The 27,072-nt window shown below is 49.5% G+C and overlaps 1 protein-coding gene across 1 annotated transcript; it reads left to right on the top strand.

Annotated features, from left to right (window-relative positions):
- The first annotated feature begins 5,185 nt into the window (after positions 1-5,185).
- On the top strand, positions 5,186-7,210 carry SPPL2C (signal peptide peptidase like 2C). Its single transcript, XM_090291413.1, has one exon. It carries the CDS (start codon positions 5,186-5,188, stop codon positions 7,208-7,210), a length of 2,025 nt encoding a protein of 674 aa, XP_090147539.1.
- The last annotated feature ends 19,862 nt before the right edge of the window (positions 7,211-27,072 follow it).

Raw genomic sequence — 27,072 nt, 5'->3', positions numbered from 1 at the left:
GACTAGAGTCACTTGGCTTGAATTTGGGGAGACCAGGACTGATAAAGCAGCTCTGAGGGAGGAGGCAGCAAGGAGGCCTCAGTGCTTCCTATGGTCTCATTAAGGATGTATCCCAGACGAAGATGCCCCCCACCCCCAAGATGGCCCTGCCAGTGTTCAGCAGCTAAGCCCAGCTGGGTGGGAGCTATGAGGGTTCTATATGTTCACCCTGGCTCCCAGCGCCTCCTTCCCTGCCTTCCCAATATCCTCCACCCCTCCACTTCTTAAAATGATGCTGAACTGCAGGCAGTGTGGGCCAGGCTACCAGAAGCCTATGAGGGTCTCTCTGCACCCGCCCAGGCTCTGCTCAGCTCACATGAGGGTGCCACTGGCCTTAGGATCATTCCATCTGGCTGCCTGACTTCAAACTCAAGTGCCCACCCTCGGTCCAAACAGAGGAGGTGCTTCCTGCATTTCACCAACAGCAATACCATCATTGACTGAGTGCTCACGGGGCGCCAAGCACTGGTGAGCCCCTCCCTCTGCTCTCCATTCCACCCTGTGAGGCAGGTGCTGTTATGCCCATTTAACAGATGGTGAAAGTGAAGCCCAGAGCGGCGGAGAGCTGCCCAGCAGGGGCATGATGGATGTGAGCACAGGTTAGCCTCGCTTAATCTCCACCGTGTCTGACTCCTGTGCAGCCCGAGTTCTTTGTAGGGTGCCCCTCCCTGAACTACTGCCCCATTCCCCCCACCCCCCCGCAATGCCCTCCCAAGGGACAATCATCAGTTTTCCCAGTTTGTGGACAAACAGCATACAGGGACAAAGCCAGACGTTGGAGTTGTTGCCTGCAAAGCACGAGCCTTGGGGGGACCCCTCTCCGAACCCAGCCTCCAGACTGACCACAGGCTGCCAGCCTCCCAGCCTCCCCAGCTCCTGCTCCATCTCCCAGCACCACCTCCTCTCCCCTGCAGATCCTGCCGGGCAGGTTCAGGGTCAAGAGAGGCCTGCACCATGCATGTTTTTCCAAGCTCTCTGTGTGCTGGACACACCAGGGAGTTCATCATTTGGCACTAACTCCAGAGACCACCAGAAGACCAGCAACTAGCCTGTGCTGAGCAGTGTCCCTGGAGCCGGCTGGAGTTGGTCCTGGTGTTGCTCTTTTTTAAATTGTGGTCAAGTATACATAACATAGAACTTACCATCTCGACCATGTTCAAGTGCACAGTTCAGTGTCATTAACACATTCACAGTGATGTGCAACCATCACCACTACCTACTTCCAGAACTTGTTCATCACCCTGATACCTTAAACCTTCACACCCCATTCCGCCTTCCCCCAGCCTCTGGCCACCACACACCCTGCTTTCTGCCCCCTACAGAGTGGCCTACTTTCGATATTTCCTAAAAGTAGGATCGTACAATGTTTGTCCTTTTGTGACTGGCTTCTTTCGCGTAACGCTGTCAAGGTTCAGCCACGTGGGAGGAGCCTGTATCAGAACTCATTCCTTTTTATAGCTGAATGATAGCTGTTCCCTTCTCTGGAGAGACTGCACTTCATATACTCATTCATCAATTGAAGGACATTTGAGTCCTTCCCACCAGTTCCCAGTTATTGTCAATAGTGCTGCTCTGAACATTTACGTACACGTTTTCGTTTGAACACCATTTCTGGGTCACACGGTGACTCTATGTTTAGCTTCTGGAGGAACTGCCAAACTGGTTTCCGCTGTGGCTGCACCATTTTATATTCACAACAGCAGCGTATGAGGATACCCATTTCTCCACACTTTTGTCAAAACTGGTTATGATCCATGTTTGTGGTAATCGCCATCCCAGTGGGTGTGCTGGTCCTTGGTTTTTAAAAGACTTGAGACTCCCTGAGTGGAGAGTGGGGCTCCCAGTGAGGGAACAGACAGATAGCTGGGGGGCCACAAAGAGTTTTTTTATCACACATCCCAGTAAGGGGCTGGCTTGCTGTGCCCAGCCTCTGGGTGCTCAGCGGCAGAGAGGTGCACACTGTCTAGACACCACTACACTCGGATAAGAACGGTGACAGCCCAGTCCCTTCGCTAACCACCCTGGCCCAAGTACCAGTCCTTCCTGTGCAACAGGAGCCCAGCAGACGGGCAGCTGGCACCTCCTCCACTTTCTCCAGCACCAGCCGGGGTACACTCACCAGTCCCTTGTCTTTGTTCCCTACCGTATTTCTGACAGTTAACTTGTCATTGTAATTATTGTTTTGTAATCTAATTAAATGTTATAGTAATGGATGAAACAGAGGCTCACCAACACCTTATGAAAACTCAGCTGAATGTTTTGAAAGCCATAATCTGAGTCATGCAAAAATATATAGCTGTCAAGTTAGGTACAGATGAGACATATGTAAATAATTGGGCAGGAGGAGACTGTCAAAGTCGACATGGTTCCACTTGCCAACTGCTTTACAGGGTCCTTTAAGCTCTCCCTTCATGCAAGCAGTCTCAAGCTGGACGGCGGGGATGGGCTCCCATCGCTGTGGATTTCACAAGGAGGGCAACTCAGAACTGCAAGGATGGACCCACAGCTAAAGGAGAGGCCTTAAGGGAGGTCAATGACTATAAGTGAAAATAAAATGTATTTTATGGGCTGAATTGTTTCCAAAAACAATATGTTGAAATCCTAACCCCAGTACCTGTAAATGTGACCTTCTATAGGGTCTTTGCAGATGTGATCAAGGTAAGGCTGTTGGATGGGTCCTAACCCAATAAGACTGACGTCCTTAAGAGAAGACAAGAGATGCAGAGGCACACGGGGAAGATGTCATGCTGTGTGCAACAGAGGCAGAGGTGGGAGCGATGTGGCTACAAGCCAAGGAACACCAAGGACTGCCAGCCACCACCCAAATCAGGAAGAGACTGGAAGGATTCTGCCCAGAGTCTCAGAGGCGGGCCCTGCGCGCACCTTCATTTGGGGCCTTTCCTAGTGTGCTCGGACTGCTGTGAGAAACACCACAGGCTGCGGCTTAAGTGACGACATTTCTTTCTCACGGCTCCGGGAGGCCAAGATCAAGGTGCCATCTGATTCAGTTCCTGGTGAGAGCTCACTTCCTGGTCTGCACACAGCCACCTCTTGCAGTCCTCACAGGTTAGAGAGTCTCTCTCTTGTGTCTTCTTATAAGGCCACCAATCCCATTCATCACCTAATTACCTCCCAAGGGCCTCCAGCTACCATCACACTGGAGATTAGACATTAAACAGAGGAAACATGAATGGGGGTGGGGCACAAGAACATTTCATCCATAGCAGATGTCTAGCCTCCAGATGGTGAGAAAATCAACTCCTGTTCTAAGCCACCCAGTTGCTGATTGATCATTTGTTAAGGCAACCCAAGGAACCAATACAATGTGTAAAGTCCATAGGTAACATTTTAAGGAGTCCCCTCTGGAGCCAACTTTTTCAATAATCCATCTCCCACTCAGTCCCAGGCACCTGGGGTAAGTGCACTGAGCACACCTCCCAGAGCAGAGCTGGGTGAGCCAGAAGGCCCCCTGCCCAAGAACCTGGGTTCGAATCTTGTCTCTATGCCTGACACATCACCTTGGAAAAGTTTCTTCACTGCCTTGTGCCTCGGTCCCTTCTACTGTAAAACAGGGTCGCTCGGTCACTCACTCCACCATCTTTCCCGAGTAGCAGGGGAGAATAGATAAGGTTCCCGTCCTCATGGAACTCGACCAGTGGGAGACAGAACATAAACAAGGAAACACTTAAACAAGCAAAAACCTAGGACTGTGATACGTGCTTTGAAGAAAGTAAATCTTGTCCTGACCAGGGCGGCTCAGTGGGTTGGGCATCGTCCTGCAAAGCGAAAGGTCGCAGTTTCAATTCCTGGTCAGGGCACATGCCTGGGTTGTGGGTTCGGTTCCCAGGGAGGGGCCACTGATGTTTCTCTCTCTTACAGATGTGTCTCTCCCTCTCTTCCCCTCTCTCTAAAAATAATTAAATAAATTCTTTTTTAAAAAGTAAATCCTGAGTTGTGGTCACTACATTTTCTCCTGGCCGTGGGGGAGGAGATATCACTGGAGTTAAGGCTTGAAGGTCAAGAACAAGCAGGGCAGAGCTGCAGGGCCAGGAGCCCCTGGGCATTCAGGGAGCTGGGCAGGCCCCCCAAAGTTACCCAGACAGGGCAAGGCCTAAGGGACATGTCCAGTGTGAGAGCTGGATCTGGGGACGGGGGCTGGGGCCCAAGGGGTGGGCTTCTCCAAGCCTCAGATTTACCTGACCATATCATGGGGGTGTTCAGGTGAGGTTAAAGGACCCACAATAAGCCAAGGGCTTAAGGAAGAGAATGTATCACCTCCCACGATTAGCGTCCCATGCACTGCTCCGTGCCTACGTCCAGGGACCCCGTTTCTTCCTCCCCATCCCTGAGGACAATGTCCTTCTCTCCGTAGTCAATGACCCCTGTCCGCAACTGACTTGTGAGAGAGGGAAAGAGATGGACAAGCTGCCCCCAGTTTCTGTGAAGGCCTCTGAAGGGCTGGCTTCATTTGCGCTCAATTCCATTGGCAAGAAATGACTACACGGCCATTCCTTACTCCAAGGGAGCCTGGCAATGAAATCCTGATCTCTTCCCAGTAGAAAGGGGCACAGATTTGAAGGACGGCTCACAGCTCAGGCTAGGTGGGTCTAGTCATACCTCCTTGCAGGGACACAATGAGGACAGAACAAGTACCTGGCACTTAGTAGGAGCTCAACAAAAGTGATCATGGAGATCAGGGCTCCCAGGAGCCTCAGAAACTCTCTGATCCAATGTCCTCATTTCTTTGCAGCTAAAGAAACAGGTGCAGAGAGAGGAGGCATCTGCCTGGGTCACCCAGGAGGCAAGGAACTGAAGTTGGTCTGAGTCCTGTCTGGGATCCTTAACCCCATCCTCCCACATCTTATTTCAAATTACCTGGCTCAGCCCCACCTGGGGCTGGGCAGAGAGCAGGGACCCAAATAACCTCTCTACACGGAGGTGGGTTGCATGCAGAACAGGATCCTGAGAGGGACCCTGTTTTCTGAAGCAGTGCCCTGAACCTAGGGACACAGCTTTATGACTAGATAGGTGTGGCCCTGGTTTCTGGGATGGGAGGCCACACTGCTCTGTGACAGAGGGCCACACCCACCCCTTGGGAGAAGGACTTGGGCTGTAAGCAGCAGCCACGCTAGGGTGACTGAGGAGGATGGCGTGCCTGGGTTTCCTCCTCCTCCTTCTCACCAGTGCAGTGGCCTGGGGGGAGTATGGCGTGGTCCACGTGGTGTCGCAGAACTGGAGCAAGGACTACTGTGTGCTGTTCAGCTCGGATTACGTCACCCTGCCCCGGGACCGACACCACGCCCCACTCCTGCCCCTGTATGATGGCACCTCGGCACACTGGTGCCCTGGCGAGGACTCCTCCCACCAGGCCCAGCCCAGCTCCTCCAGCCAGCAGCCTCTCCACCGGACCACCGCCATGGCCATGAGGGGCAACTGCAGCTTCTACGCTAAGGGCTGGCTGGCTCAGGGCCGAGGTGCCCATGGGCTGCTCATCGTGAGCCGGGTCAGCGGCCAACAGTGCTCAGACACCACCCTGGCATCCCAGGACCCCCGCAAGCCCCTGCCGGACCTCACCATCCCCGTGGCCATGCTCCGATACACCGACATGCTCGACATCCTCAGCCACACCCACGGCGGCGCCGCAGTCCAGGTGGCCTTGTACGCGCCTCCAGAGCCCATCCTCGACTACAACATGGTGGTCATCTTCATCCTGGCCATAGGCACCGTGGCCGTGGGTGGCTACTGGGCCGGCCTGACTGAGGCTGACCAGCTGCAGCGGCGCCGGGCCCGAGGAGGAGGGGGGCCCGGGGGTCACAATCAGCAGGAAGCAGCGGCAGCCCAGCAGGGGCAAGAGGAAAAAGATGAGGATGCAGCCGTGGACTTCACACCGGCCATGACAGGAGCAGTGGTCACTATGTCCTGCTGCATCATGCTGCTGCTCTACTTCTTCTATGACTGCTTCGTCTATGTCATGATCGCCATCTTCGGCCTGGGGGCGGGCACGGGCCTCTACAGCTGCCTGGCCCTCCTGGTGCACTACCTGCCCCTGCAGCAGTACCAGTGGTCCTTGCCTGGCCGCCAGGCCCTCCTGCCGCTGCCCCTGCTGCTGCTGGCCGGCCTCTGCACAATGGTGACCGTCCTCTGGGTGGTCTACCGCAACGAGGACCGATGGGCTTGGCTCCTGCAGGACGCACTGGGCATGGCCTACTGCCTTTTTGTCCTGCAGCGTGTGCGGCTGCCCAAACTAAAGAACTGTACCTCCTTCCTGCTGGCCCTGCTGGCCTTTGATGTGTTCTTTGTCTTCGTCACACCACTCCTCACCAGGACTGGGGAGAGCATCATGGTGGAGGTGGCCTCGGGCCCGTCAGATTCTATGAGCCACGAGAGGCTGCCCATGGTGCTCAAAGTGCCCCGGCTGAGCTTCTCGGCCTTGACCCTGTGTGACCATCCCTTTACCATCCTCGGATTCGGTGACATCGTGGTCCCAGGCTTGTTGGTTGCTTACTGTCATCGCTTTGATGTGCAAACGCGCTCACACCAGGTCTACTTCATAGCCAGCACCGTGGCCTACGCCGTGGGTTTGCTAGTCACTTTTGCTGCCATGGTTGTCATGCAGATGGGCCAGCCTGCTCTGCTCTACCTGGTGTCCAGCACCCTGCTGACCAGCCTGGCTGTGGCTGCCTGCCGCCAAGAGCTCACCCTCTTCTGGACTGGCCAAGGCAGAGCCAAGACATCCGCCCAGACTGTGGCAGGGCTCCGTGGCACCCATTCAGCTGGCTCTAAGCCAAAGCGGAAGGGCACAGCAGACGTCTCCACAGCAAGTGAGTCTGAGGGGGCCACTGACCACTTGGCAGGGGACTTAGACAGCAACTTCAGGCAGGACACTGCCGGGATCATCACCATAGCTGAGGATGAAGCCACCAGCCTGGTTGGCTACAGTGACAGCTCTGAGGGCTGGAGTGATGCCATTTTGGACCCTGATGAGCTGCCCTGGACCTCCCCCAGGGCCTCCGAGGAGCCAGCGCCACAGATGCCATCCCCCTCAGAGCTGGGCCACACCCACGCCCAGGAGCAAGCCCAGGCCCATGACGCTGACCTGCTGTGGACGGGGCTGCACAAAAGGAAGGGCATGAAAAAAAAGAAGAACATGTCAACCCAGGCTCCCTTGTGAACCAGGCCCTGGGACATGTGCCTCTAGAAGGGCCGGAAGAATATTACAAAGCAAAGGCACATGTGACAAAAAGAAATTGGGGCATTAAAGATATTCCAGATCTACCCAGCAGAGCCTCTTTGTTAGGGTGGTAAGAAAGCAGCAGCCACGGAATAAATCCATGTAGGGCCCAGAGGGTCCGTAGGATAGGCACCACCCCAAATTGTGCATGGAGGATACTGAGGCTCAGAAAGGGCACATGATTTATACAAAGTTACTCAGCAATGTCAAGATTTTCTACCAGGGCTTGCAAGACAGTGACTTTTCTCTTCCTGCCCCCTCAACTCCCACCCCAGCTCCTTAGCCTAGCAGACAGGCCCCATTCTGTCCCTCCAGCCCCACCCCAGCTTCATTGCCCATCCCTTCCCCGTGCTCAGGTCCAACTGAACCATCACTGTCCTTGATCACGTCATGTCCTCTCCCCCTCTTTTTACACATGCTGGTCCCTCTGGCTGGGATGACCTTCCCATTCCAGACAAATTCCCCAACCCATCTCCCTGGCTCACTAAAACATTCCTCAGCATCTTTCCAGGACCAGCTCACAACCATCCTTTCTGCTGAACATCCCTGCTGAGCGTCCTGGACGGCGGCACCACACCCAGGTGTTTCTACACAGACACTGAGCGTGCACCTGCCGTGTGCATCACCCCAGGATGGGCACCGGAGGAGGCTGCTGTCTAGCTGGGGGGTGGGTGGGAAGTGGAAAACAAACAAGAAACAACCTGACAATTGTCTTAAAGAGGCGAGTAGAAGGGTTGGAGCTGGAGTGGAAGAATTTAGGAGACCACATTTATTTCCCACACTTCTTCATTGACTCTGGATAACAGACAAGTCTCTTAACCCTTCAGGGTCTCAGTGGTCTCATCTTCGTAATGGGACTTACAATAATACCATGTCCACCTGAAGACAGGGGCACGGACAAGATGACCTCTTGAGGACCCCACAGGTTTTTAGGCCATATGATGTGTTTATATGTTGCTTCAGCAGAGCAAACAAACCGGGTTGAGGGAAAGGCTTCTTGGAGGAGGCCATGTTGGAGGTAAGGCAATCATATCCTGAGGGGCAGTGTGCGGTCTGGTAGTTAGGGTTCTAGAGCCAGCTGCCCACTGGAAATTCTTGCTCTGCTACTGACTTGTACTCTGTCATTGAGCAAATGACAACCTCTCGGTGCCCGAGTTTCCTTATCTGTGAAATGGGATAATAATGATCCACCATCGAGTTTTGGTGAGGGCTGAACGAGTTTGCTTATGTAAGGTAATTGGCACCATGCCTGCGTGTGGGATGAGCTCTATTAATGTTAGCTCTATTTATATTGTTTCCCTTCATGAAAGCCTTTCAGAATCAAATCCAACTCCTGCAAGGCTTTCAAGTGCTGGCCTCGACTTCCTTTCCTCTTCCCTCCACGCCCAGCATTCCTGTCTCTGCCACTACAGACTGGACAGCAGACCCCACCACACCCATCCTCCCCCACAGGGCCCTCCCGCAGGCTAGCTTCTCTCCCTGGAGCTTTGCCCTCCTCCCACCACCAGAATCAGGCCTGGCCAGCCCTCTCCTCCAGTCCCAGCTCAAATGCCTCCTCCTCCAGGAGGTCTTCCTTGATGATCCTATCTAAACTAGCTCCCAGTCTCAATCACATTACTGTACATGCTGTTTGCTAGTTTTCTTGTCTCCCCCAGTTGAGTGTCAGCTACTTGATCAGCTGAGTAGTATCATGGCCTAGAATAATGTCAAGTGTGTAGTAGGTGCTTGATTTATATTTGTTGTAGAAATAAATAAATGAATGAATGAATGGGGAATAATTCACCTTCATCATAGATGAGGTAAGGTTCCCAGGCCACCTTCCTGGGTACATGCAGGACCTTGGTTAGTGTGAAGATGCAACTCTTAGGGGACTGGTTGGGCACTAGGGGTTGGGAGTTAGGGGGTTTGAAGGGGTTCGGGTAATGGGCATCTTAAAGGAAGCCCCACTTGCTGGCCCCCTTGGCGAACAGCACCTGACGGCCTGGACTGGGCCAGGGCAGCATGAGGAACCAGAGCCAGGACCCCGACTGAAGGTGTTGGCAGCCTCTCCCGCTGGAGCCAGAGGCCATCTGGCCTGGACAGAGGGGCCTCCGCAGGCCCTGGCTTGTCCTCAGCCCAGGCAGCCTCCCACTGCTGATTTGCGTCACTGGGCCTGCCAGGGGTGGGCTACACCCCTCCACCAGGCCCAAGCGGGGAGGGCTGGACAGTGATGAGCCTCTCGGCGCCCCCTCACCCCACCACACTGGGGGACAAGGGAACTCCTCTCTCCCAGAAACTTGTAGCCAGGGTGGCCCTGAGGATGCTGGAGCAGGGCCTCCCTGCAGCAGGGCTGGTGCCTGTGGCCAAGGAGAGGATTCTGCAGGGGAGGGCCCGGCCCTGCCGCGTCCCAACAGAGTCCAACTCTGCCCGCACTGCTCTGCCCAACAGAGGCAAACACTCAGAGGACATTTTATCTATAAAACGGGGAGAATAACACGACCTACCCAGGGGGCTGTGCTCAGTAAGGAGCTGAGCCTGTTCTGTGATGACCCAGAGTCCTCTGCACCTGCCCCGGCCCCCAGAGCCATGCTCTTCCTAGCTTTGGGCTGAGTCTCAAGTCGCCAGTCCCCTTCCCAGGAACTGGGGCAAACCCAGGTGGCTCGACCAAGCTGCCACCTGTCAGAGGTGCCCAGAACTGGCAGCCTCCACCTGAATGTCAAGCGGAACACAGGGTACTGCACATGTGTGTGTGTACACCCATGTACACACGTGTACACACGTGCCCACATCTATACTGTACCCTCAGGCATACATGCACATCCACACCTTCACACCCTGCACACCTGCATGTACACTTTCATAACCGAGCATATACATACTGAGCAAGCGCACATACCTGTGCACACCCTACACACATGTACAGGAATGTACACCTGGGGTGTGACCTTTGCTGCTATTCCCTTTAGAACTTGCCCTTCCCCTCCAGACCTGTCCTGGGCCTGTGGGAGTGGAGGTGCTGATGCCTGGATTTCCTAACCCATAAGGCAGAGTAGCCCTTTTCTGGCAGGGCAGACACTGAGACACACTCCTCAGACGCTCAGACCCCACTTTGAGGAGGATGGCTGTCTCAGCTTTTCAGCCCAAGTTGCTCTTCAGGGGGATGGGGGACATGGAGGGCCAGCTAATGATGAAGCAAGACAGCAGTACCAGGACCTGGCATCGCCCCTCAATGCCCCCTCTCACAGGGAGTCCCTGCTCCCAGTCCCGCTGGGCCAGCAGCGACGGCAGCAGGCCTACGTCCCAGTCTGACGGCTCCCCCTGCCCTCACCTGCTCCCTCCTTCTCTCCTTTTGCACCCTGAGCTCCATCTTAGTGCCTGCTTCCTGAAGAGCCCAACCTGTAACAGGTGAAACCTATGATGGGGCCAGGGTGGAATTAGCCAAGGCCATTCCCGGGGCTCCAGGTGCCCAGCCCCAGCTCTGGGGCTGTGCTTTGCTCAGGCTGCCAGTAATTCTCTTAAGTGGCCTTGTTTAACCTCAGAGAGAACCCCATGAGCAGAAGAGTTGCAGGCTTATTTTTGTTTTTGTTGTTGTTGTTGTTGTTGTTGTTTGTTTTTTTAGTTAATGAAGAGTTTGGTACTCTGGATTCCCTCGACAGTACAAACTAGCAAGGACCCATGGGTTGCCCTAATCCACAAATGAGGAAAGAGAAGCCCAGAGAGGGTCAGGACTTGCCCACTGTCACACAGCAATGAGACAGCAGAACTAGAACAACTCTTCTGCTTCCCAGCCCAGCAGCTGGGTCGGCTCCCATCATCGACCCCCTCCCCTCCACACACCCTTGTCTGCAAAACATGTCTCCCCAGGAAAACTCTGCCTCTTCCCACTCCTTTGCCTCTGCCCCTCAGTAGGTACAGCCCTCCCATTCTCACTGAGGAGTTGTGCATGTTGTTTGATAAGGAAAGTTTGTGATTCAGCGTCCAGCATCTCCTTGGCTAGCTGGACTCTGAGCCACTGAGGCCAGGATTCAATGCTCTGTGCTGCTATTCACTTGGCACTGGACAACAGAGGCCTTGATGTCGTTGTCTGTAAAATGAGCTGCTAAGACCCGTGGGTTTGTGGTAAGGATGACTGTACTGAGGTGAGGTATGTGTATAAACAGCTAACATTTGCCAAGCACTGACAATAGGTCAGGTACTCATGTTATCTCACGATATGTCTAGATCTTGGCATCCCCCAAAATGTTATCTTTCTGAAATCAGCTTTCAGTTCCTCGGGGCTGAGCTCTCAAAGGTCGCTTCATCTTCTTCCCTTGGTCCTCCCCTCCCATGACCCCTGGGATGTGGTGTGTGGGTGAGTGCCTAGTGGCTAGCCCGGGTCACAACCATGGCAGCATCAGAAAGAGGGGTCCCTCTGCAGTTGGACTAAAACGGGGAGATTTGGTGCCTGTTTTTTCCTGAAACCCCTGTTTGCGCGCTCCTGTGCTGCCACCTGCTGGTCAGTAAGATAAGAGCAGGCGCGCTCACACAGGAGCATCCCATTAGGGAACTTCGGAATAATTACAATCAGGGTGATATCCAAAAGACCTGTGGTCAACAGGGCATCATTGAATGTCCTTAAAGTTCAGAGATGGTCCTTGACCTTTACCCCACCCCATGGCATCAGGTCACTGTGAATAAGCGTTAGCCGATCCCCAGCATTTGGCTCATTCCTGGGTCGGGTGTGGGGGCTCCTGTATTGTCCTCCCACCCCAAAGTCCTTGTCCTTGTAGGTCCACAGATCCCCCTTCCCACACACAGCAGCCATTACTCATTCTACTTGCGAACAAATTCCTGCCCATCACCAGTTTGCTTTCCAAGTGCTTCGCTTATTTTTAAGAGTAACTCTTCTCGAGACCCACCCTCCAGGCACGTAAGTCTGAGTGGCCAGGTTTCACAGCTCACTCCTGAGCCCACCTTGGATGATGGGGCCCCCAGAAGGGGGCCTGCAAAGGGAAACAGGTGGCTACTGGGAGAACCTTGGGCGGCTAAAATACTGAGGAGTTCTTCTGAGAAATGCCTTTAGGTCGTTTCTCCCAGCTTCTTACGGACTTGCATGGCAGAGAAGTTTGAGGGAGAGGTGGGCAATGTGTGAGGTCTGAGCCTCCAGAGACCTTTTAGAACTCTTCAAAACTGAGGAAAGAGACCTCCCAGTGTTCTGCAGAACTGAGGACAGAGAGGGACAGCAGCCTGCCTGCAGTCACACAATAAGCCAGAAACAAGGCCAAGGCACCCAGGAACCTGGAAACTAACCTAAGAATCCTCCATAAACAAAAGGCCATTTCTCAAATGCAAACACTTGCCTTGAATGGGATTGTTTCATGAGGTCCCAATGTCCTTCCATATGTGTGATCTTGAAGTAGAAGGCTGCCAGGTACAGAGGGAAAAGAACTTCTCTGGGCAAGATCTTTGGCCCCTCTAAATCCATCTTGGGCAAAGTCTCACCACTGCCTGCGGTTTCTGACCCAGACAATGAAGTGAACTCAGGAAGAGAGGCAGCCCTCCTGAGAATCCTCGCCCATCACAGCCCAGGTTCCCTCCGAGGCCACCTCTACCAGCTGCAGCCACAAGGGTGGATCTGGTCTCGGCCCACCTTGCTCAATCTCTAAAGCTAGTTTTGGTAAATTGAATAATGTCCCCTTAAAAGATATCCACATCCTAGTCCCTGGAACCTGTGAATGTTACCTTATATGGGGGGGTGGGGCTTTGCAGGCATGATTAAGTTAGAGATCTCGAGATGGGGAGATTATCCTATATTATTTGAGTAACTTCTGAATGTGATCACAAGGGTCTTTGCAAGAGAGAGGCAGAGGGTTACACACAGAGAGAAGTGGTAAAGGCAATGTGATGATGGAAGCAGATATTAGAGTGATGTGGCCACTAGCCAAGGATTGCCAGCAGCCACCAGATTCTGGAAAAGGCAAAGAATAAATTCTCCTCTGGAGTCTCCAGAAAGAATACCGACCCCTTGATTTCAGCTAAGAGATACTGATTTCAGACTTCTAACCTAGGGACTGTGAGAGAATAAATGTCTACTGTTGTAAGCCACCAAGCTTGTGGTGATTTGTTATATAGCAGTTAAAACAGGAAACTAAAATACAGATCAGCAGACATCCCTGGCATAGATGGCCTGGGTGCCCAGCACTGTGAATTGAAAACTAAACATCTCCCAGAGCACATGAGAAAGAGACACAGCAAAGCAGGAAAACTCCTGGTCTGCCCCCATGTTCCTTCCTGCTGGGGACAGCTGGTATTATTCCATAGCAGATATAACTTCATAAATTGAATATTGTCTTAGTGTATGTTTGGTCTGTCTGCTACACACTGGGAATGACATGTTTTAGAATGTTTCTGTAAGATAGATCTAGTAATTTTACTTCTTGAAAACTAGGGATATGAACATCTTTATAGGTGGGGATTTATTTCGCTAAATTACTTTCCAAATCATGTTTGCATCCATTTATTCTCTGTGGATGCTGTAAAATACGGGCCATTTTACCCACTCTCACCAGCATCTTTGCTAATTTGATAGGATGAAAAGCAGCCTCTCTATCAATTTGCATGTTTCTGATTTATAGTGAGGATGAAATTTTCTTTCCATATATTGATTTATTAATGGAATAATCTCTACTTCAGGGCTTAGCACAATGTTCAACCAACTACCATTTCCCATCAATTCTATACCAGGAAAATTTCTGGGATCCATTTTATCTTTCCCACCTTTACAGACTTATTTCAAGATGCATTCTCCTCACTGGGCCATTAGATCCCCTTTTGCTAAAGAAAAGAACACAACTGTTCTTGGTCATGTTCCTCCAGCTGAAAGACCTCACTGCCTCCCTACTGCCTGGCAAGCCAACGTAAACTCCTCACCTGGGGTTTAAGACCCTTCACAATCAGTCTTCCCTACAGCCAACTCTGCCTCTGACAAGTTGTGTGTGTGTGTGTAGCCCTCCATACAGGTTCATCGTCTGTGCCACTCACTCAGAAGTGCTTCTTCCACCTCCCCCCAACTCCCAAGACAAGCTTCGAGTGAGATTCAGTCCTCTCTCTCCAGCCCCATCGCGGGCCCTGTCCAAGGTTCTGGAGATGAACAGTAAACAGGATGAAGTTCCTGACTTGAAGGGTCTCCCAGTGGGGAGTGGCTGGGGAAGGGCACAGCTGTATTAATGAGGCCTTTTGGGCTTTAAAGAATAAGAACCTGCTCAATGCGGCCCAAGCAAAACGAGGAGCTTGTTGGAAGGAGATGGGATTTCTCAGAACACAAGGGCAAGCAGCCCAGCTGGGGCTCGTGGGAACTGGGGATCAGGAAGCTGTCAGAAAGCGGAGCCGACCTCTCTGCCTGTCCAGCCTGCACAGTCTCTGCCTCCGCTTCCTCCCCTCCCTTGCCCTCCCCTCCCCGAGCCAGCTGCCTCTCTGCACACTCATTTTGCTCTGGGCCCCAACTCTGCATCATGGCCTCTCTGCCCAGGATCACCACCGATGGGCAATGCAGACACCCCTCAGAATCTCAACAGAGAGAATTTACTTGGCTTAGATTTACTCTATTTGCCCAGAGTCCCATCACTGGCTGTTGGTGAGACCATGAACCCTTAACTCAGGCTTCTGTCCCTGCTCCCACCAGCTGTGGCTGGAGACAGAGGGCGGGGAGAGCGGGATCAGTTACTACACAGGGTTGTCAGAATCCAAATTTCTAGGTGATTTGTGTGCTTATTGATGTGTAAGAAGCACTTTTACAGAGCAGGAGGTCTCAGATTGTTCCCTGATCCAGCAGCAGCAACCTCACCTGGGGACTTGTCAAAAATGCAAATTTTGAGGAACCCCGAAGGTCCTGGGAGGAGTGGGACACTTCACACAGGTGCTCAAAGAGAGCCCCACCCTCTGCCCTCTGTTTTCCACAAAAAAATTCCTATCTTCTTTCCATGACGAAGAGCCAGGGTCTTGCTCTCCGCTTGTCACCCAGGGGGCTGGCAAAGAGAAACCGCCACACAGGCTGCTGCATGTAAGTGTAACACATGCAACATGTCCAGGTTTGTTTGTGCTGGTCGGAGGTGTGTCAACGAGGCAACAGTGAGGGGGACGACTTCAGGTGTGCGCTTTAAGGATTCTGTGTCAGTGTCCTGGTGGGATCCCCCCCCATATTAATTCCCTGTGGTGGCTGTAACAAACTACCAGGTGACTCACAATGACAGAAGTCTGTTATAGTCCAGAGGCCAGAAAGTCTAGAATTCAGGCTCTAGGGAGAAGACTTTTCTTCCTCTTCCAGCTTCTGGCGACTCCAGGTGCTCTTGGCTTGTGGCTTCCAGCTGTACTCTGCCTGCGCCCTCACGCAGCCTTCTCTTCTCGTGTGTCAGATCGCCCTCATCTTTGTCTCAGACGTACATTGTCATTGGATGTTGATAACCCAGGATGATCTCATCTTGTTGAGGTTCTTAACTAATTACATCTGCAAAGACTCTCTTCCCAAATAGAGTCACATTCACAGGTTCTGGGTGGACATATTTTGGGGGGGGCACTCCCACTCAACACACTTTACCACCCTCCCCACCAAATGTTTGCGACCGCTAGGGACAAAATGGTGTCCCTGCCCCATCTTCATCCTTGTCCAGTGTAACTACAAATGAAAGATTATTGGAGCCAAAAGGAGAAGAACATCAAACGAACAAGGCACGGCCCCTCTTCTCAAGGAACCAGTGGTTGAATGAGACCTGAGCTGCCAAGAAACACGCTGCCTTTGCTCCTCTCCCCCCAGCCCCCACTGGCAGCGCTCACCCTGGAGGATGAGAGAGTGCATGGGGAGGGGGTCTGGGCACCCTGGACAGCATTCTGGGAATCGCACGGCCTCCAGCAGCTCCTGGGGTGCACATCCCCTCCCTTCCGCAGCTTCCATCCTGCTAGTGCAGGAGGTTTTAGGATTGCCAGGATAGCAATTAAAGAGGGGACCATCAGCCAAATGATGCATTCTAGGGCCTCAGCAGCCAGTGTTCTGTGCAGCCCATCCCAGGGCCAAGGGAGATGAGACTTTGCAGAAAGCAAGCTGGCGTCCAGAAAGGCCCATTTCGGATGGCCTCTGATGTTGTTAGCCCAGCGATGATGAGTGAAATGAGGAGCAGCCCCGGCCCCACTGTGCTTCTCTGGCAGGTGCCTAGAGGACTGTGTTCTCTGCCAGCTGGGGACCACTATGCATGGACCAGGGAGAACGGAGGCAACTGAGAGGCTGGAGAACCGAGGCCAAGGCGACTGCAGTGGAAAAGAGCCAATAGGTCGGATTTGGGTTCTCTTCCCGGCTTGGCCACCGATTTGCTGTGTGAAGAGTTCTAAAACAATGAACCTCTGCAAATCATCAGAAAAAGACAAACAATCCAACAGGGGGGTAAAAATGGGCAAAGAATTTGAACAGGCATTTCACAGAAAAAAACACAGATGGCTAAAAAAACATACAAAAAGATGTTCAATCTCTAAGCCATGAGTGGGAAAACTGGCAACATCTGAATCAAGTCTGCAGTTCAGTTAATGGCACTGAGCCGAGGGTAATGTCTCGGTTTTGATCCCCATGTTATTGTTCGGTAACACTATTAGGAGGAGCTGGGTGGAGGGTATGTGAGAGTGTTGTGTTTTCACACCTCTTCTGTGAGCCTAAACTTTAAGATTTTATTTATTTATTTTTAGAGAGAGGGGAAGGGAGGGAGAAAGAGAGGATGAGAAACATCAGTGTGTGGTTGCCTCTCACCCACAACCCAGGCATGTGCCCTGGCTGGGAATCAAACCAGCAACCCTTTGGTTCACAGGCCAGTGCTCAATCCACTGAGCCATACCAGCCAGGACGAGCCTAAATTTATTTCAAAATAAAAAGGTAAATAATTACTACAACAATCATAACAGAACACAACCAAGAGATATCAGTTGCCAACGGAATGGGAGGGATTGTAAAGGTGAATGAGACCCAGCCCTGGAAGCCATGTTGCTGAGGAGGTGGGATGGGATCTGAAGCCACCTTTCTGGAGGGCACTTGGGCAGCACTGATGACAGTTTCACTGTGCGTGCCCTTGGCCCGAATTCCACGGCTGGGTATCTCCCCTACCAAAAGCCTTGCACTTACACCCAGGGGCGCTCGCCGCCACCCTGCCGTAATAACCAGCAGCAGCCTCAACGCCCAAACAGAGGAAATGCGCCGGCACGGGAAAGGCTCCACGGCGGAGTGCATCCAACCATGAAATGCTATGTGACAGGTAAAACGAACGCAATAGAGCCGCAGGAAGAAAACCGAGGTTTCCGTGCAAGAAATATAATCTCGCTGATGTCAAGAGGAAGCACCAATAAAGCCATATGTTTCTAAATAGATGTATATAGATGTTCCCCCTGGAGCAGGCAGGCAGGGTGGGTGGGGTGGTGCCAAAGGGGACTTTCACATTTTCTGTTTTCTTTGAATTTTTAACTCTAAGGCTTTCACGTATTACCTGTGCAGTCTTTAAAAAATAATTTTGAAACAGGTGCTAACCTTCCCTCAGCTGCAGCTTCCTTGTCTTTAAGATAAAGGAGTTAGTAAAACAGTGTTGGGTGTCCATTATATCCCCATTTTTAAATTAAATTAATTAATTAATACAATAGAGTGTGAAGGCCCCTCAGAGGTTGCTTCCAGTTCTGAACTCTTTAACACGAAGTGGAGGCTGTGTTGTAAGCTGCCCCCTCCCCGTTCTGCCCCCCCCCCCCACTTCTTTCCAGTCCTCACACTTTCCAGCTCGGTCCTAACTTAGGGCTCTTGTACTTGCTCTTCCCTTCCTGACACACTGCTCCCCACAGCTTCACGTAGCTGCCGTCCTCTCGTCATTTATAGCTCAGCTCAATGGTTACCTCCTTAGGGGGGTAACCTGCGTATGAAGACTGGACCCTTGGCAGGCAGGGGGACCTCGGGAGACCGTGCTGGTGATGCCAATAGTTCTTTCTTTACCTCCTCCACCAGCAGCTGCCGTCCACAGCACACACCCAGAATGCACCAGCTTCTGACTCTGTCAAGGTGTTCACTTCTAAGGCACCAAAGCCTCTGAATGCTCCCAAATCTCACTTTTTTTTTCAGCCACCAGCCTATGGGGAAGAAACTTATCTTAGATTTTAAATGTCAGATTTGGAAGGGCAGTTATCTCAGAAAAGGCATCATTTGTATAAAAGGGATAAGCCCATGTTTCTCTCCAGGATGTTGCTTTCCAAATAATCAGATTTTCCTTTTTTTTTTAGAGCTAAGAGACCCCTAGATTCTTCTATTCTAACCCTGTGATTATGCAAATAAGGCAACAGGCACAGAGAAGATGAGCATTTTGTCCAATTATACCAGCTACTTAGTAGTATTGGCAATAAGGAATCCTAAAAATTAATCAGTACTCAAGAGTTTCCATCTGATGTTTGCAAACTGTTTAAGAAAAAAAATGTAATGAAAAGTTATCCTGCACAGGTATGCCTCAGTTCTTTTCTTTTTAAAGGCTTAAATTTTAAGCCATACATTTTTTTTTTAACTACATGAATATTAAATCTCGTTTTTGTCTTTTGTGCATTTATCTACAAAATGCTTTATCTTTCCACGTCTTTGATCTTCAATGGGCAATGAGTCTGAGCTTTACATTTCTCTGCCCTTCACTTCTACTACATCAGGCATTTAGGGACCTGGAAGCAAACATTTCTGGGCACCAAGGGAATTAGTCAAGTGTTGCTTCAGTCATTGTCACTCTTTCTGGTTTATCTAGTTTGGATCTTCACATTTGTCTTCCTTAAAGATATGCACACCCCTATATTTATCATGTTTAGCACAATTTTTCTTCTTTTAGTCTGATCATAATTTTGATTTCATATCCCAAACCCAAATGGCCCCAACTTGCCAGAGAAAGCAGTTACTGTGAACAAGCACAGCACGTGGGTCCCGAGATGCTATTGTTGGACACAAAGCCCCTCTGTGACTTTGTGAGAGCCAATCTCCCCCATCGGTCAGCACCGGGAAAGGGCACACTCTGTGCTCACGCTCTGCTTTGCCTGCCTGAATTTGTAAACAACTGAAGCATAACACAAACAAGTCAGGTTTTTTTTTTTGTTTGTTTTGTTTTTTTAGCTTGCTGGTATTTTTAGCTCAATAAAATGTTTGATAATTAACTTCATGAGCATTTTTTTTTTTTTAACGCCTTATTTTCTCTGCCTTTGAATGGATTCCACAGGCTGATTTCTGTGCGTGTACCTTGTAACAGTCTGGATAGGCTAGATTATGGTGCAATAACAAGTAACACCCAAACCTCAATGGCCTGACAAAAGTTTGTTTTATATTCATGTTACATATCCTGCGAGGATCAGGAGGGAGCTTGCAGCTTACTGTAATCACTCAGGGACCTGACTGCAGGAGACTGCATCCTGACATCTTCCCACACTCATCTCAGCAGATGGGGAGAATTCTGGAGGGACTCCCACAAGCAATTGAATGCTCTAGCCCAGACTTCCAGTCAAGATGGAGGTGTAGGTAAACATGCTTCACCTCCTCGTGCAACCACAGAGAGAATAACAAATAAACCTCAAAACAAATAACAAGCAGAACTGTCAGAAAATTGAAGTGTATGGAAGTTCAACAACCAAGGATTTAAAGAAGCCATATTCATCCAGATGGGTGCCTTTTTTTACAATAGGTTATGCTACTAAAACAGGGAGATAAAGCATCTCTACTTAATACACAGAAACAAACACAAGGCTGTCAAAGAAATATGTCCCCAATGAAAGAACAGCTCAAAACTTCAGGAAAAGAGCTAAATGAAATGGATAAAGCCAGCCTATCAGATGTAGAGTTCAGAACACTGGTGATAAGGATGTCCAAAGAACTCACTGAGTACAGCGACAACATAAAGGAAGAAATGAAGGTTGCACAAAGTGAGATAAAGAAAAATCTACTGGGAATCAACAATGAAAGGGAGGAAGCAAGTGTTCAAAACAATATTTGGAACATAAGGGAAAAATAAGCATTCAGCCAGAACATCAAGAAGAAACAAGAATTCAAAAAAAAAATGAGGCTAGTATAAGATGCCTTTGGGATATCTCCAAACAAACTAACATCCAAATCACAGGGATGCCAGAAGGAAAAGAGGAAGAGCAAGAAATTGAAAACTTATTTGAAAAAAATAACAAAAGAAAACTCCCCTAATTTAGCAAAGGAAATAGACATATAAGTCCAGGAAGCACAGAGTCCCAAACAAACTAGACCTAAGAGGACCACACCAAGACACATCATAATTAAAATGCCAAAGGTTCAAGATGAAGAGAGAATCTTAAAAGCAGTAAGAGAAAAGCAGACAATTACCTACAAAGGGGCGACTATAAGGCTATCAGCTGATTTCTCAAAAGAAACTCTGCATGCAAGTAGGGATGGGCAAGAAGTATTCAATGTAATGAAAAGCAAGGACCTATAACCAAGATTACTCTATCCATCAAAGCTATCATTTAGAATGGAAGGGCAGATAAAGTGCTTCCCAGACAAGGTAAAGCTAAAGGAGTTCATCCCCACCAAACCATTATTACATGAAATGTTAAAGGGACTCATTTAAGAAAAAGAAGATCAAAACTATGAATATTAAAATGGCAACAAACTCACAACTATCAAAACTAAATCTAAAAAAACACACACACAAATTATGCAAATAACCAGACCAGGAACAAAATCATAGATATAGACATCATTCGGAGGATTATCAGCAGGGAGGGGGACAAGGGAGAATGGAGAAAAGGTGCAGGGATCCAGAAGCATAACTGGCAGAAACAAAATAGACAGGGAGATGTTAAAAACAGTATAGGAAAAGGAAAAGCCAAAGAACTTACACGCAGGACCCGTGGACATGAACTAAGTGGGGGATTGCTGGAAGGAATGGAGGTGCCAGGTAGAGGGGGCAAAGGGGGAAAAATTGGGACAACTATGATAGCATAATTAATAAAATATATATTTTTAAAATGCTCTATCCCAGAACTGACACCCATTACTCCCTTTCACAAGTCATTGGTCTGAACTGGTCACATGACCCCATGCCACCACAGGGCACCAGGAAGCCCAGGGCGCTGTGTGCTCACCAAGAGAGAAGGGCAGCCCTACTGGCCTGTGCAGACCTCAGCATATACACACTGGGGCCAGGTACAAGCCTCTCGCAGCAGAGCCCAGAGCCAAAGCAATTGGTCAAACATTTAAGTACCAATTATGAGCGAGGCCTGGATGGAGCTGACAGATAAGGAGTAGGTGTTTAGACAACAAAAGTCATAGAGATTTTTCACCTAATTTTATGGTATATGAGTTACATATAAAAAAAAAAAATTCACCTGTTCCTCCACTAGATGTGCAGGTGCCACTGACATCTAGTGGGCTGAGGCCGGGCATGGCTACTGCTACGCACCTTATAACGCCCAGGACAGCCCCAGAGCAAAAACAAAGTGGTCCAGAATGGTGCCATGAGTGAGAAACCCTATATTCAAGTAATGCAAAGTTCACATTCTGAAAACAAAAATAAATCCCCAAACCAAAACAAACAAAAGTCAGCTTCGAGTTCCTCCGCTGCCTGTCGCTGTGACATGGCAGCCCCAGTTGCAGCTGTCACACAGGGCGCCCGCGAGATGGGCTGCTGGGCCCCACACGGGGCAGTGACCAGATCCTGCTTCTGTAACTGCTTACATGTGGCCTCAACTCTCCAAATACCAGGAGCACTCCCTCCTCAGCAGTGACAGCCAAAAACGTGTCCATACAATGTCAAACACCCCTGGGGTCCCGGCCTCCCCCAGTTCAGAGCTCTGTTCTCATAAGACATTCCAGTTTGCAGGGGGCACCATTTCAGTTGTGCTGCAGAGGAACAAACCCTGAACTGGGGACTGTAAGGTCTGAGTTTAAATCCAGCTCTGCCACTAACTCACCCGTGCCTTCCCCTTTAAGCCTCAGTTTCCCTACCTGTAAGATGAGAGAATCAAACAGGGCAATCCCTACAGTCAGTGCAGAGCTTCCAAAGGCCCTCAGGCTCAGATCTGGAATTTTTCTTTCTAACACCGTTCCTGTCAGAGACTCACCCTCTCCCCAAAGAAAGGAGGGAGTGAGGATTTCAGCTGCACAGCAGCACAGTCCAGATGACAGGAAAGGCTGATGAGGGGACCACAGAGCCAGCAGGGTCCTGGGGAAAGAGGAGGATGAGAAAAGCATGGCCAGCTGGGACCCAGAATGCACCAAGAGGCATTTCCTGGGCCCACGCTGTGCCTGCCCACTAAAAAGTCATCCGTGACCTAAGCAATAAGAGGAGGTGCACAGGGGGCTGGTACAGGGTTTCTGAGGTTAAGAGGATAAATAGCAAGCAATGAACACAGAAAAGGGCAAAGTACCCAACAATGGGAGGGAAGAGTGTGTGTGTGTGTGTGTGTGCGCGCACGCGTGTGTGTGTTTGGTGTGCACACACACACACATGCACCTCCGCTGTATCCTTGCTAATGGCAAGACAAAATGAACAATTTCAGTTCAGCTTGAATATGTCTGTAAGCTTAAAAAGTCATTATCAGGGGGTTATTAGGTTTGCTGTTCTCTTGTTGGCCTCTTGACTCTTGCTCAGCGGTAATCAAAAGACAGAGGGCAAGAGGAAGAAAGGGAGAGATGCCCCCGGCAGCTCACCATCCACATTGCCTCCCGCTTCTTCTCAGAATCCAATAAAGCTTGGCAGTGAACTTAAAAGGGAGTGAGTGGTATTTAATAAAAGGCTGTTCAGTCTAAACAATGATTCAGGATGTTTTGAAAAAGCCAGAAGAGACAGGCTTTCCATTCGAGGTCCCCTAAAGAGGTTTATGCCATATCTGTCTTAGGTTTGTATGTGGTTGTTTCCTTTCTTTTTTTAACTGAGTTCCCGGACTACGCTGTATTCCACAGTTGGCCCCTGTTTCTCAGAAGTATTCACCAGGTTTTCTTTTATCCATCCAGTTGGCCAGCCACTCATCAGCTGTTCATGAGACTCCTACTATGTGTCTAGTACTATGTTTGGGCTGAGGGTTCAAAGGCAAATAAAAGACAGTCTAGGCTGTCCAGAGCATCATACTTGGCAGGTGCACAAGCGGTCACACTCCAGTGTGGCAGGTGGGGCCCCCAGGGGCAACACCAGACCCTGACATGGGGGCCTCAGGGGAGGTCTTCCGAGAAGGGGTTATCAGAGCTAAGTGTTGAAGGACTACAGAGGAGTTATTCAGGCAGAGATGAGAGAGGGACCCAGGCTTATGAAAGGCATAAAAGTGAGCGACAGTCTGGAGGTTCACTGACCTATAAAGAATATAATGTGATTGGATAATAGTGTTCGAAGAGGAGAGGGTGAGGAATAAGACCAAGCTGGCTGACCGGGGCCATGCCTGCCATGCCAAGGACCTCTGTCCTGAGTCTCTGTCCCTTACTACCAAACTATGCTTCTCATTACTCACATCCCCATCAGTCACGTCAGTTCTCTTCTATGAAGCCCCTACAAACACTGAACGAGAGAACAGAAAACCATTGCTCCTAAGAGAAGTACAGGCTTCCATTCCTGCAAGCCTCTGGTCACATGGCCATCAACCAGATAATATAGAACCTTGTTTTATGTGTATTTCTGTTTAAAAACCCCTTATTTTATACATATCATTTGTTCATAAGGTTGAGCTCGTGGCCAGCAGCCCTGTATTGGGCCTGAGTGCTTATCTAACACCCACATTTTCTCTGTGAGGCACATCACAGCCTTCTTGTGCTTAGAAACAACACAGCCATTGAAAACAACAAAATCACTGACAAAATACTCCAAAATGCAAAGCGTGGCACTAAATAGACCACTAAAAGGACACTTGTTTACACTGCACACATCCATGAATGATCGAAAAAGTGCTGTGAACCGTGTGGCTCAGTTAGTTGGGCATCATCTCACAAAGAGAAAGGTCACCGGTTCAATTCCCAGTCAGGGCACAGGCCTGGGTTGTGGGTTTGGTCCCAGTCAGGGCGCACACGAGAGGCAGCTGATCAATGTTTCTCTCTCATATCGATGTTTCTCTCCCTATCTCTCTCCCTCGCTTCCCCTCTCTCTAAAAATAAATAATGTCTTTTAAAAATAAAAATAGATTGGGGGGGTTACAAATATACTTTAGGAAGGTAAGCAAATTCACAAATAATAAGAAGTCATGTTTAATAAGGATCATCAGTCTTTTAAAAATGTTAAGTATGACCTTGGCCAGCATCATCTCATACACCGAAAGGTTGCAGGTTTGATTCCCAGTCAGAGCACATAGCTAGGTTGAGGGTTCAAACCCCTGTCAGGGCACATGCGGGAGGCAAACGATTGATGTTTCTTTCTCTCTCAAATCAAAACACATGATGATTAAAAAAGCATTAATTACGAACCCTTAAGGTCTCAGGACTGCCGATGACCATTCTAATCAATATTCTGATTCTCTCCATTTTTATTTCTCCTGCAATACAGAAGAAAGGCATGAGTGAATTTAGAGCTATCTATGAATTAACTAAAGATCTGGGAACTCATGTAAAGCTACATTGTACTAAAGCAGGGTTTACAACAGCGCCCTGATCATTCTAGGACAGCTGTCAGAGGTGACTTACGCTCACTGATGGCAGGGGAGTCAGACTATACAATGGTCTTTCTGACTGGAGCAAAGCACCTCAGAGCCCCAGGGGCCTTCTGGGTGGGGTCAGCCATAAGCCTGGACACTGTCTGTACCAGTTTATGAAGGAAGGGCAGGAAGTCACCGTGTCTCAGGCCTGCCAGTTGCTGACACAAATGTGGCATCTTTGCCCAACAGCGTGTTACCAGAGCAGTCCGGGCAGCCTGGTGCTTCAAAATTTTCCAGGACAAAGTGATAAATAAACACCGTGTCCTGCTAAATCCCAGGGACCCTTTCAGGGCTATTACTTATTTGGAATTCTAGAGACGGGACCAATAGCTTTTATTTATTATTTGAAAACATAGCTAGTCTCTGACCTAGGGGGGGAAAAGGCATAGAACACAGCTCCTTCAGAATTTATCCTCCTAGCTGACCCACTAACTTCATCAGGGATTTTCCTTTATCATGAAAGAGTCTAATTCATTACTTAGAATTCGATTTTTGAAGAACGTATGCTACAAACTGCCTGGTGGTATCTAATGCTATGTTTTTATTTTTATTTTTGCATTTTCCCAATTTTTAAAAATTTAACTTTTAAAAAAAGTGGACTTTATTTTCTTACTATTTGTATTTTTGTACTTATTTTATTTTACTCAAAATATTTTTTTATTTTTCAATTACAGTTGACATACAATGTTATGTAAGTTTCAAGTGTACCACCCAGTGGTACACTCATTATATAACTTACTAAGTGGTCATCCCAATAAAGCTCGTACCCCCCTGGCACCATAGCTAGTTTCTACAATATTATTGATTATGTTCCCTGTGCTGTACTTCACATCCCCATGGCTATTCTGTAACTACCAATCTGTACTTCTTAATCCCTGCACTTTTCCCACCCATCCCCCCAACCCACCTCCCAAAAGATGGACTTTACTTTCCAGAGTAGTTTTAGGTTCACAGCAAAACTGAGTAGAAAGTACAGAGTTCCTATGTCCCCCACCCACTCCCACACACAGCATCGCCCCCCGTGATGGAACATCCAGCTCCAGCGGCTCCTCTGTTACAACCTGTGCACCTGCATTGATGCATCGTTACCCCTCAAGTCCACAGGGGACAGAGTTCATTCTCAATGGTGTACATTCTGTGGGTTCTGACAAATACATGACGACCCACATTTACCATCCCACACAATGTACGTAACATGCGCCCTAATAATCCTCTGTGCAACCCCTTCCCCAAGCCCCGACACCACTGGCCTTTTCACTGTCTCCATAGCTTTGCCTTTTCCAGAATGTCCTAGAGTTAGAATGACACAATATGTAGCCTTTTCAGGTTGACTAACCCCAAAGAGGTAAGATCGATATCAATTAACAAGTGAATTACTCCTCTCTAAGCAACTTGAGGTCTTGGCCCTCATTGTATTCCCTGCATAGACAAGGCACTTACATGTCTGTTGAAGGATAAACCTACTTCTCTGCTCTTTAAAAAAAACAGTCAGGACACTAGTGACAGTCATTAGAACTAAGTATTATTTAGAAAAAGAAATGATAATGACATTTACTCTGAACAAAGAATAGCTTGTAAAAAATCAAGTCGAGGACGTACATATAGTTTGAAATGACTACCACAATAAATTTCATTAACATCCACCACTTCATATAGTTACAACGTTTTTCTTGTGATGAGAACTTCTTAGGATTTACTCTCTCAGACACTCCAAATGCACCTTTCAACAGTGTTAACTACAGGCACCATGTTGTGCACTTTATCCCACTTTTATAATTCCAACTACGTCTCCCACAGAGTGGGACTTTGCAACTGGTGACATGGTTTAGGTGAAACGATTTCTGCTCAACTTGTTCAGGTTTTGTACGCGGGGCTCCCCTCTGAGCCCTCCCCCACTTACCTGACACTCCCCTAGGTGGGGACATCCACAGCACTCAGACAAAGCCAAATACAAGGATAGAATGACCTCATGGGCCAGTTATGCCCTGTTCCTATTCCTGGGCCCTGGATCATCCTTCCCTTTTTGATAACAGAGCTCCGCTGCTGAGTCATGTGTAACTGAAACCTTCGTCTGCAAGGCATCCTGCTTCTTGCTGGGACCCAGGAGACCTAGACTAGGGGTGATGGCATCACCAGGGCAACAGAGGGAAGTGGAGGTGGGTGGGAGGCATTCAGGA

Source organism: Furipterus horrens, unplaced genomic scaffold (assembly GCF_987537825.1).
Source record: "Furipterus horrens unplaced genomic scaffold, mFurHor1.1.pri manual_scaffold_11, whole genome shotgun sequence".
NCBI classification, from domain to species: domain Eukaryota; kingdom Metazoa; phylum Chordata; class Mammalia; order Chiroptera; family Furipteridae; genus Furipterus; species Furipterus horrens.
This window is presented reverse-complemented; position numbering and strand designations above follow the sequence as displayed.

What these genes read in the sequence shown, in the direction of transcription:
- SPPL2C (XM_090291413.1), top strand. Translation starts at nt 5,186, where the DNA reads ATGGCGTGCCTGGGTTTCCTCCTCCTCCTTCTCACCAGTGCAGTGGCC.